The sequence below is a fragment of the Hemiscyllium ocellatum genome, chromosome 34, assembly GCF_020745735.1.
Source record: "Hemiscyllium ocellatum isolate sHemOce1 chromosome 34, sHemOce1.pat.X.cur, whole genome shotgun sequence".
In the NCBI taxonomy this organism is placed as follows: Eukaryota; Metazoa; Chordata; class Chondrichthyes; order Orectolobiformes; family Hemiscylliidae; genus Hemiscyllium; species Hemiscyllium ocellatum.
In genome coordinates this window covers 8,279,108-8,291,676 of record NC_083434.1, presented here as the reverse complement: position 1 = coordinate 8,291,676, position 12,569 = coordinate 8,279,108, and the positions used below count along the sequence as shown (strand labels likewise).

Genomic DNA, 12,569 nt, shown 5'->3' with positions numbered 1-12,569 from the left:
TTTACCATTTCACCAACTGTTGATTCACCCATCTGTGTTCCTCTGCAGGCAGCCTGTCACAGAGTCTGTTTCAGTCCTCTACAAAAGGATCTGGGTGTGAACCCAATCTCTGATAATGTGGAACATCCCCTCTTCATGTCTTTGTTTCTCCAGCAGTGATGGCCAAGTTGCCAAGGAATCTTGGGTATCTAAGAGGAGAAGTGTAATGGAAGGAGGCAACATAAGACATACATAATTCCACTGTTTCTCATTTATAACTCTGAAGGGATTGTAGATTATGAGGAGGATGAGGCATGGGTATGCAAGCCAATACATTAACAGCTGCAACTGGCCGGCTCATCATTCCAAGAATGGGGATTAGGACCTGCATGCACCGACCCGCCATCTGCTTCCGTTTCTACATCACCTTTGATGAACGAGAGAGGGAAGAACATCAGTGTCAGGTGGATGTGGCTCTCATGGTTGAATAACCAAGCAGTGTGTGTGAACTGAGATATGAGTGATAGGACTTGCAGCATTGCTAAATATGTGAGGACACAGTGAAATATTAGAGTGTTAGGAAGGTGTCCTAATTTGTTCAAAGTTGTTGGTAGGTAAGTGACTGGAGATTTGTGAATGGGACAGAATGTGAGACATAACTGGTGCATTCACTGCCATTGACTGTCCATGTGCTATCATTGAACCTCTTGAAGCTTTATATCTGTCTCCTCTGATCTAAATCCATGCCATTGAGCTCTGTTTCTGTCTATTGCTCTTGTACCACAGTTCACTAGCACCCATTCTTTTGCCTGCTCATCTAGACCAGGGTTAGACTCCTTTACAATCCCTGTTCTTTTTGTATTCTCAAAAAAGGAGACCCAAAATATATCTCTGACCCATACAGCTATCTCTTTTCAGGTTCAGTCAGAGATAACTCCCAGGTGGCAATAATTCAGCTTATTGTGCCCTTTGCCCATTTCACATCAATCACTTGGAAGCTTCCTTGACACAACATCAAATGTGACATGCCCCTAGAGTCTCCCCCTTGCAGACAGCTACTGAATTTATGTCCATAGTCTTTTGGTTGTACCAGGTTGTTTGAGTTATTGTTAGGGAGAGGCCAGTGTTGCAACTATGTGGAAAATTTCCCAAGTATGTACTGCGCACACAAAAGCTAGACAAAAATAATCTGACCGACTTTACCAACCTATCACTCTATTCTCATTTTGTCAGTAAAGTGGTAGAAAATGTTGTCAACAGCACTATCAAGCAGCACCTGCTCAGTGGTGCCCAGTTTGGATTCTGCCAGGGCCATTCAGCTCATTACAGCCTTGGTTCAAACATGAACAAAACAGCAAACTTCCGGAGAGGAATGAGAGTGACAGCCCATAACATCAAGGTTGTGTTTGACTGAGTGTGACTTCATTGAGTCCTAGCAAAACTGCAATCAGTGGGAATAGGGGGAAACACTACACTGACAGGATGATTGTGGTTGTCAGAGGTCACCTCCAGGACATTTCTGCAGGAGTTCCTCAGGTAAGGGTCCTAGGCCCAACCATCTTTAGCTGCTCCAGCCATGACCTACCCTCCATCAGAAGGTCAGAAGTAGGGATGGTTGCTGATGGTTGCACAAAGGTCAGCCCCACTTGCGACTCCACAGATACTGAGGCAGTCCATGACCAAAAAGAACTAAGCGGTATCCAGGCTTGGGCTGACAAGTGACCGGGAAGATTCACATCACACAATGCCAGGAAATGACCATCACCAATAACAGACAATCTAACCACCATCCCTTGACATTCAATGGTGTTACCGTCATTGAATCCCTCACTGTCCTGGCTATTACCATTGACCAGAAATTAAACTACACCAGCCATATAAATACTTGGGCAACATGAGCAGGTTCAGAGGTTTTGAAAACTGCAGCGAGTAAGTCCCCATCTCCTGAGTCCCCAGAGCCTGTCCATCATCTACAAGACACAAGTCAGGAGTGTGATGGAATACTCCCCACTTGGAGTCATAGAGATGACCCAGGTTCAATTCCAGCCTCGAGTCACTGTCTAATCCCTGACTTTCCCACGTGGAACTACCTCCTGCAGAGATACATCAGAGGGATCCTGTAGCTGTAAATTACTTCAAATAAACTCCAGACAAAAAGCAATGAAGGAGTAAATGACTGCAGATGCTGGAATCTGTACTAAAAACTACAAATACGGGTGATCACGGCAGAGATCTTTGCTTATGTCACATCTGTTTGGATGATGCTACCTGCTGGCATGGCTTCCTTCTCCCATAACCGTGGTTTCCCGCCCACTGTGGTTGACCAGCTCCCCAACTGGTTTTGACCTATCACCCATGTTCTGTCCTTGCCCCTTCTCATCACTGTCAACAGCATGGGCCCTCACTTTTCATTCCATCAGGCTCCGCATTCAAAGGATCATTCTCCACCATTTTAGGCAACTCCAGCAGAACAACACCACCACCAAACACAGCTTCCCCTCACTCCCCTAGTCTGCATTTTGCAGGGGTCATTCCCTATGGGATGCACGAGTTCTCTCTCTCTTCCCTCCCACCCCACACCTCCCCTTGTAACTGCAGAAGCAACAACACTGCCCCTTCACCACCTCCCTGATCGCCATCCAAGGGCCTAAATAGTCTTTCCAGGTGAAGCAGCACATCACCTATACCTCCTCCAAACACAGACAGGGTGACCACTTGCAGAACACCTCCGGTCTGTGTACAAACAGGACCCTGATCCTTCCTTAGCTGGTCATTTTAACACTGTGTCCTGCAAGTATGCACACACGCCTGTCCTTGCATGCCGCAGTGTTCCAGTGAAACATGACGGAAGCTGGAAAAACAACATCTCACTTTCAGAGGAGGCACTTTAAAACCTTCTGGGCTTAATATTGAGTTCAACACCTGCAAATTGTGAAACAATTCATATTTCTTCCCTTTTGTAGCTTTACTTGTTACATGCTTTGTCACCATGTCCTCTCTCCCCTCCACTCCAGTGGGGCTGTCTTCTCTTTCAAGTCTGGCAGTTACACACACCGTTGTTCTGCCATTCTCACATTCCAGTCACTTAATCTGCACTATCAATATCTGTTTCTCCATCAGCACTCTAAACCCACCACCACCACTACACCCACACTCTTTCCCCCCCCCCATTCCCAATTACAGAGTAAATGCTGCCTCCCTCCACACTTTACTTCACCTCTGATGAAGAGTCATTTGGTCTCGAAGCATTAGCTTGCTCTCTCTCCATAGATGCTGTTTGATCTGTTGGAAGATCATTGATTAAGGCATATCATAGAGATGTCCAACTCGTCCATACCAACCAGATATCCTAACCTAAACAGGTTCCATTTACCAGCATGCATTTGCCATATCCCGGTAAATCCTTACTATTCATAAACCCATCCAGATGCTTTATAAATGCTGTAATTGTCTCACCCTCCACCACTTCCTCTGGTAGTTCATTCCACACTTGCACCACCCTCTGTGTTAAAAGGTTACCCCTTAGGTTTCTTTTGTATATTTCCCCTCTCACTCTAAATCAATGCTCTCCAGTTCTGGACTCCCCCACCCCAGGGAAAAGACCGTGTCTCTTTTGATCCAATCCATCTCCCTTATGATTTTATAAACCCCTCAATCTCCAACACTCCAGGGAAAACAGCCCCAGCCTATTTGGTCTCTCCCTATAGCTCAAATCCTGCAACCCCGGCAACGTCCTTGTAAATGTTTTCTGAACTCTATCAAGTTTCACAACATCTTTCCGATAGGAAGGAGACCAGAATTGCACGCTCTAAACCGAAATTGTCCTGTGCAGCCACAACATGACCTCCCAACTCCTGTACTCAATGCTCTGACCAATAAAGGAAAGCATACCAAACACCGCCTTCACTATCCTATCTACCTGCGACTCCACTTTCAAGGAGCTATGCATCTGCACTCCAAGCTCTCTGTTCAGCAACACTCCCTAGGACCTTACCATTAAGTGTATAAGTCCTGCTGTCATTAGCTTTCCCAAAATTCAGCACCTTGCATTTATCTAAATTGAACTCCATCTGCCATTTCTCAGCCCATTGGCCCATCTGGTCAAGGTGCTGTTGTAATCTAAGGTAACCCTCTTCACTGTCCACAACACCTCCAATTTTGGTGTCATCTGCAAACTTACTATTGTAAGTATTGGAGTTCTATGGCAGGGGTTATAGAGAGGGTCTTGAGGGCCAAGATTAAGATGGACCCTATCTCTCTCCTCCTGGGCCTACCCAGTATACCCTCTTCAGATGCTCATAGAAGAAACTTTCATATCTTCACTTCCTGCGCAAGGTAAATATTTTAATTGTTTGGTTTCTGGACACCCCCCTGTCGGCTCTGCTGGGTTGGTATAGGTTTATTATGGAAAATATCCCTCTGGAACCTTTTTACAATTATGGTGCACCGGAAAACAGAATAGCCCTTTCTGCACTACTCTGATGCAGATTGATCTGCCATTTTAACCCGGGCTTTTGTGTAGTCTTGGCATCCTGATAAATGTTCTTAATATCCTTGAAAGAAGAATTCCAAATATTTTATGTGTAATACTTGGTGCTCTTGGAGGTCAAGAGCTAATGTTTTGTGCTGAGCCGTTTTGCTTGTTCATTTGTTCATTAACTACCTTTACTGATATGTCTGTTTTGCACATGGGTATTGTTGTGTTTTGGGTGTATTGTTGTTGTGCATTTTTTTCTTTTTGTTGTTATATGTATATAGAATAATGTTTGCTGGTGTTGTAATTTATCTTTTTTTAAGGTTTTGGAAAGAAAGAAAAGTTTAATAAAAATATTTTTGATAAAAAAAAGGCCTTACTGAAATACCTGTTGACGACATCTTTCGCCCTGCCCTTGTCAACCTTCCTGGTCACTTCATCAAAGAATTGTAACAAATTTGGGAGGCATGATCTCCCACTCACAAAGCCATGCTGACTAGTCCTAATCAAACCCTGTCTTTCCAAATGCATGTATATCTTATCCATTAGAGTCTTCTCAAATAACTTAGCTACTACAGGTGTTAAGGTTACTGGCCTATAATTCCCAGGCTTTTCTTTGCAGCCCATCTTGAATAAAGAAACCCCTTTTCCATCCTTCACCCATGGCTAACGATGATGCACAAATATCAGCCAGGGCCATCACAATTTCTTCTCTATCCTCTTGCAGTGTTCTCAGATATATCTGGTCAACACAGGAGTTTTATCCAACCTCATACATTTCTTACATTTCTAATACATCCAACACCACCTCTACTGTGATATGGATGATCCCCAAGATATCACCAATAACTTCCGCAAGTTCCCAATTTGTCTTTCTCCATGGTAAACATAGAGGAGTAATAGTCATTGAGAACCTTGCTCGTCTCTTATGATTGTACACGTGTCATTTTGGTGCTTGAGGGGTCCAATTCTCTCTCTCTCTCTCTGTTTTGTTGTTCCTTTTCTTTTAATATACTTAAAGTACCTCTTTGGATTCACCCTAATCTTCTCCGCCAAGGCTATCTCATGCCCCCTTTTCTCCCTCCCTCCTGATTTCCTTCTTCAGTAAACTCCTGTATTTTCCATATACCTCCAGGGATTCCCTTGATCCCAGCTACCTGCACTGAGCCATGCCTCCTTCTTTTATCTGGTCAAAGCCTCAATATCACTTGTTATCCAGGGTTCCCTATTCTTGCCAACCTTGCCTTTCACCCTCACAGAAACACATAGACCTTGAATTCTAGCTATCGCCCTTTTAAAGGCCTCCCACTTGTTGACGTCCTTTTGTCTGCAAACAAACTATTCCAATCAACCCCTCCAAGCTCCTGTCTAATTCCATCAAAATTCATCTTATCCCAGTTTAAAACTTGAGCCTGTGGACTAGTTTCATCCCTCTCCATAACTAGTTTAAAATTGACAGAGCTATGGTCACTGGTCCCAAAGTGCTCCCCCACTGTCACCTCCACCATGTATCCTGTCCTATTTCCCAAAGAAAGGTTGAATTTTGTCCCTTTCTGAGTAGGACTCCCTATATACTGCTTGTGGAAACTTTCCTGAACACTCTTAACAAATAAAAGTCAAAAATAAAAATATTCCTTAATGCTCACTCTGGCGGTCCCAGTCTATGTTGGACAAATTAAAATCCCCCGCTAAGACCAACACTGTTACTCCTGCAAGTCTCCCCAGTATCCCTGCATGTTTGTTCCCCTGATTTCCCTTGCTTACTTGGGGGCCTATAGTCCAGCCCCAATAACATTACCATCCCCTGCTTACTTCTTAGCTCCACCCACAAAACCTCATTGGATGATCCTTCAGTTATTTTATCTCCGATTACTGCTGTGATACTCGCCCTAATCAAAAATACAACTCCCCCCTCCCCTTCTTCCATCAACTCTGTCCCACCTCAAGTACCTGCACCCTGGCACACTAAGCCGCTGGGTCTATCCTGCTGGTGGAACAGGACATCTACAGGGATGGTGATGGTGGTTTCTGGGACATTATCTGTCAGTTATGACTATGTCATGCTGTTGCTTGACTAGTCTGTGAAAAAGTTCTCCCAATTTTGCCCTGTCCCCAAGGTGAACTTTACAGTGTTTCTGCTGTTGTCATTCTGGTGCCTAGGTCAATGCCAGGTGGTCCATCTGGTTTCATTCTTTGTTGAGACTTCTTAGCGATTGCTCCAACTAAGTGGCTTGCTCAGCCATTTCAGAGGGCAGTTCAGAGTCAACCACATTGCTGTGGCTCCAGAGTCACATGTAGGCCAGATCAGGTGAGGATGGCAGATTTACTTCTCTGAAAGACATTAGTGAGCCAGGGGTTTTTTTCCCCAACATTCAATAACAGTTTCACAGACATCAGTAGCTTCTTAATTCCAGATCTCTTACATTAAAATCCAAGTTTCAACATCTGCCATGGCGGAATTTAAATCCGAGTCCCCAGAACATTTGCTGAGTTTCTGGACTAACACTCTAGTAATTATACCACTAGGACATTGCCTCCCCCGCCATGGCATGGTCAACATTGTTTGTGACCAGGATTTGATTCCACATACTTGGATACTCAGCTACCGTCAACCTGTCTGTGTAAGTGCGTAGTTAATGCACTTGTTCCTGTAAGGGCCTCACATCGCTCATAGGTAGAACCTATGTGCTCAGACAGACAAAACCACCCAGTTCACCATCCCTGTTTTGCTGGCAGCCATTTCACATTTCCAGTGTGGATTTGGGATTTGGATAAGGCGGGAAGGGAACATGCTTTGCTGAGTGAATCCCATGCTCAGTCTGGTAATCTAGGAGTCCTCTCAAACCTTCACTTTCCTTTCTTCCTTTGGGTCCCTATTAAACGCATCAGTTCTGAGGTTCCACCATTCTAAACTCTTCAATTTAAATCTCCATTTTCTAAAATTACCCCTGAGCTTACACTTAGCCATAACCAGACATAATAATGCACTGTTCTTCATTGATTGCAGAGTGTTGGTGACCATCGATGACTTCTTTCCCACAGTCACACATGTTTTCCAATGCACTATTGTGCCCAGCTTCGTATTTTGAGACCCCCCCCCTGTATAAGTATTGTCTCTTCTCCAACCCAGCATGCTGCCTCCCATCCCCACCATGGAATTGCTGAGCTTTTCTATCAGAGCGATGACCTCTGACCTCTGATAACTCACCTTGACTTGCAATGCACAGGCCTCCAGGTCGGACTGTGCCCCCCTCCTTAACCAACTTGGATGGACAGCCCTGACTGATGAGCGACCAGGCTCCTGACTGATCTCAGTGCAGTTTCTTGACTGGTTTCACTGGGCCTGCAGGACTCAGTGTGTCTCACTCCCCAGGCTACAGTGATATGAAGCCCCAGATCACATCAAGCAGCTGACTAGCTGTGACCAAGTCCCTGGACTAAGAGATCGGAAGACACTGGCCTTGTGGTATAATGACCAGACTATTAATCCTGAGACCCAAGAAATGTTCTGGGGCCTGGGTTCAAGTCTTGCAGTAGTGAAATTTGAATTCCATTAAAACAAAATCTCAAATTGGGAGTCTAGTAAGCAGTTAGGCTTTTCTGACAATCGGTACATGGTCATTATTAATGTCCATAAGGGGAAAAGAAACTGCCGTCTTTACCTGTTCAAGCAGATATGTGATTCCAGACCCAGATCAATGTGAATGTTTCCTAAATGCCCTCTGGGCAGTTAAGGATGGACAAAAAGTGCTGGTCTAACTGGTGACATCAAATCCCTTGAACACATGTTTAAAAAAAATTATGCATTGTTTTTGACTGTGGTGACATCCCTAACTGAAGGTATTTCCCCCATGACCTGATTGAGGACTTTGAGATATGGTTGCCACATAAGCTGCTAAATATATTTTGGAAGCACAGACAATGACATAGGAAGGCAGATTGGATTAGTTTTGGATCTTCTTGAATTTGTTCACTAATTGACTATATGTTTTGAATATAAAGGTATGCTGACACTGGTGAATTGTGCCAAGGTGAAGTGGGGAGCTACAGTACAGGTGGTGTCCACCTTTGCTAAAGTGGTTGCCTTGATCATCATTATCATAGCTGGGTTGGTGCAGCTTTGCCGAGGTAAACCGCTTTAATTTGTTACGCATTTCTAACTGTCTGGAAATCTTTTGAGACTTACGGTACACAATCATTTGATGTTTATAAAGTAATTAACTGCTGCAGAAGAGTCCCAACATTATTTAAATTCTTTGACCCATTGACAAACTGCAGTTACAAGTTACGAGAGTTGAAATATGTCTCTCTCTGTCTCTAGTACAATCCTTCTGCCAATACATAATGGGAGATAATAAGCTGCTTTAGTTTAAATTGGATTCTTGCCTGACTCACAAGGCTGTATGTTTAATTATCCCTCTGGCGAGTATGTAATCTAACTTGGCACCACAGCACCATATTGAGACAGTACTGCATTATTCAAATAGCTGTTCTTTAAATAAAATATTAATCCAGCGCCTGTCTCGGTAAAATCTAATATATCCCATGGCACTAATTGAAGAAGTGCAGTTGGTTATTCTTCCTCCACTAATGCTAACACAAAAACATTGTTTGTTTGGGAGCTTGTGGGACTTTGTAATATTGAAGTTCATTGGTCTCATTGCCTCCAATTCAAAAGACATGTTGAGGATGTGCAAAGTGCTGTGTACCTGTAGATTTGTCTTTTCCTTCCTTGATGCTGTATGTTGATGAACTCTGCACAGCACCTAAGAACAGAATTTTGCTCCATGGGAATGTGGGATTTATTGGCAGCTCTCCCAGTTTTTCAGTGATTCATTATAATTGTTGGATTACTCTAGTGCCACCAACTGGGCCAATTAAACCTTGATTTATTCTGCAAGACTGCAGTTTGTATTGTTCAGCCCTGCACCTGCCTGTTGAACCCCATCATGTCACTGTCTAAACTCTCAAAGTGTACCCTTATTTTTGAGACTGGAAAATGTAACCGTTCTTTTGAAAGAGATTTTTTTTTGTGCCTTGCAAAAAGGTTATATACAGAAAACGTTGTTTTAACCAGCATGTTATGAACTGGCACTTTGATAAACCAACAGAAAAAATGATATCCCTCAAATACTGCAAAGTTTGCTGTTTTATTCTGTCCAATCATCATAGGTTTTAATTTATTTACCTCAATGTAAATATATTTATTGTCCAATCGAATACCACACAAAATACTAAAAGTTGTCTCAATATTGAGTCGATTTCTCCTCAAATACTGGGAGGTCTGAGCAGTCAGTTGAGGGGGCAAGGGTGAAGGCTGTCTGCTGGTACGTTTTATTTAAGGGAAAGTTGCATTCTTTCTTTAGTGAGTTGTGCTGTAAATAAAGTTTAACAGTGCGTGTTTATCCCCTGTATTATGTTTCTAATACTTCATAGATAATCAAGAGGTTCATATAATCAATTTGATGAACCACCATACTCCTAATCTCATTGGTGCCAAATTTTAAAAATTACTACATATATTTACAAAGGTTTCAGGACCTTTACCTTTTGAAGAGGGCGTCTGAGGGCAGGATGGTGGCTCAGTGGTTAGCACTGCTGCCTCACAGGGCCAGGGATCCTGGTTCAATTCTGGTCTTGGGCGACTGTCCGTGTCTCTGTGGAGTTTGCACATTCTCTCAGTGTCTATGTGGTTTTCCTCCGGGTGCTCTGGTTTCCTCCTACCGTCCAAAGATGTGCAGGTTAGATGAATTGGTCATGCTAAATTGCCCATAGTGTTAGGTGCATCAGTCAGAGGGAAATATAGGGTAGGGAAATGGGTCTGGGTGGGTTACTGTTCAGAGGATCGGTGTGGACTTGTTGGGCTGAAGGGCCTGTTTCCATACTGTGGGGATTTTTGGATTCTATAAGACCTATTCACAGGAACATACAAAATTCCATTTCTTAATACTGGAATTGTCTATTGCAGGAGAAACGGATAAATTCCAAAACTCCTTTCAAGGTTCCAAATTAAATGGTGGTGAGATGGCTCTAGCTCTGTATTCAGCATTATATTCTTATTCTGGCTGGGACACACTTAATTTTGTGACTGAAGAGATCCAAAACCCTGAGAGGTGAGTATCGAGACTTTATCTCGATTTGTGAAACTGAGGGCAAATCAAATAAGGTGAGAATAGCCTATACAGAGAAAACTGGAAATCAGAAAGAAAAGCCGATATTGTTGGAATTACTCAGTCAATCTGGCAGCATCTATGGAGAGAAAGCAGAACTGGAGAAGGGTCAATGGACCTGCAACTTTAACCCTACACAGATGCTGCTGGTCTTGCTGAGATATTTTCGAGCAATTCCTGTTTTAGTTTAAGAGGGCTATGGTCATGAAGTACACTAACTGATAAATATTATCCTCTCTTCTGCACTTAGTTCTGAGTCCTGAAGGATCATTTTCAACGAGTCACATTAAGTCTCTTCTCTTTCTCTCTCCTCTTCTTTCCACCCCCAAAAAACACTGATTTAGCAGCAATCCACTTCAGGCTAAACCTTTTCATAATACACATTCCTTGAGCTGTTCTAGCAGTTAGTGGTTGGGATGTCTCCCTCCGCATATGTTTCTCATTTTTATTGGACACTTATGCTGACAACCATCTGGTGGAGGCAGCTAGAAACAATTGATGGATGGCATTGTTGAAAGATACTTGCAATTCATCATTCAGCTTACTCAATAAGTCACTATCAAACTTTGACTGACTTCTCGTACAATTTAGTAACTATATATTTTGTTTCTATAAATCCCCTGTTCAATTAAAACTTGATGCATACCACTCTGGGGAATTAGAAGACCATCTGAGAGAAATATGGGGTGTCACTCGATATGTCTCTTGTCTTTTCTGAAATAATGGCCACCAGCAGCATAGCTAATTAAGGTATATGGACTCATCAGAACAGCCCGTAAGATGTAGGAGCTGAAGTAAGCCATTCAGCCCATCAATTCTGCTCCATCAAGCAGTGAGATCATGACTGATCTGATAATCCTCAACTCCACTTTCAGCCTTTTCCCCACTACCATTGATTCCCTTACTGATTAAAAATCTCTCTATCTCAGTCTTGAATATACTAAGTAACTCGGCCTCTACAGCTCTCTGTGGTAAAGAATTCCACAGATTCATTACTCTCTGAGAGGAGAAATTCCTCCACACCTCTCTTAAAGAGGCAATCCCTTATTGTGAGATTATGCCTTCTAGTTGTATGCTGCCCCACAAGAAGAGTCAAGACCTCTGCTCACAACATCTCTGACCTAATAAATTAAAAGTCACAACTTCCAACATAAACTGACAATCTTCAAGTATGAGACGTTTTGTAACACAGAGGAAAAACGGCTCCTTCCCGACTGGAGGTCCAATGGCTCCCCACCCAAACACTATTACCCCAAGTAGTTTGGTTTCGTTGGAACCAATCACATACTTGTTGGCAGGCAAAATGCCTTTGTCATTGATAAATGGTCACCATTCCACAGACCAATGAGCTACTTGTTGTCAGTCAAACCTCCATTTGTACACAGTCTCCTGGTCCTGGTTCACCTGTAATTCAATTTACCCTACTGCTTGTGCAAACAGCACTTACAATGATAGTCTGGTTCATTGCTTTCAAGAAGTGCTGTAATCCTTCAAAAATTCTTGACTTTTAAAACAGTGATTTTCCCAATCAATCGACAGTCAAAAACACAATGTTGATTGGTAACCACCAACAGGTTTCCTTGTCCATGTTCGATCTGATGCCATGAGCATTTGTCAGTTGTGGATTCAACATTAAGGATTCCCAGGGCAACTCTCTCCTTTCTGTTCATCACTGTGATAGGACATACAGGAGATGGTGTGGTAATGTCTGGCACATTGTAAGGAACAATTCTCAGTAACATGACTACTGTTTGACAGGTCTCTGTGACAGCCTTCCCAATTTTGACAGTTTCCTCCAGATGTTAGTAGACGTCAGCTTGGGGTGGCACCGTGGCTCAATACAAGGAACCTGGGTTCGATTCCACCCAGTCCAAATACGTGCAGGCTAGGTGGATTGGCAATGTCAAATGACCCATAGTGACCAGGGATGTGTAGGCTAGGAGGAT

The 12,569-nt window shown here is 43.2% G+C and overlaps 1 protein-coding gene across 8 annotated transcripts in view; it reads left to right on the top strand.

Moving 5' to 3' along the window:
- The window catches only part of si:dkeyp-120h9.1 (Y+L amino acid transporter 2-like), a 129,370-nt gene that overhangs the window by 78,271 nt on the left and 38,530 nt on the right, over nt 1-12,569 (top strand). For all 8 annotated transcript variants that reach the window (XM_060850262.1, XM_060850264.1, XM_060850266.1 and 5 more), the window contains 2 exons: nt 8,456-8,581; nt 10,422-10,566. In XM_060850262.1, the coding sequence (XP_060706245.1) occupies nt 8,456-8,581; nt 10,422-10,566 (271 nt within the window). The remainder of the gene's footprint in view (nt 1-8,455; nt 8,582-10,421; nt 10,567-12,569) is intronic.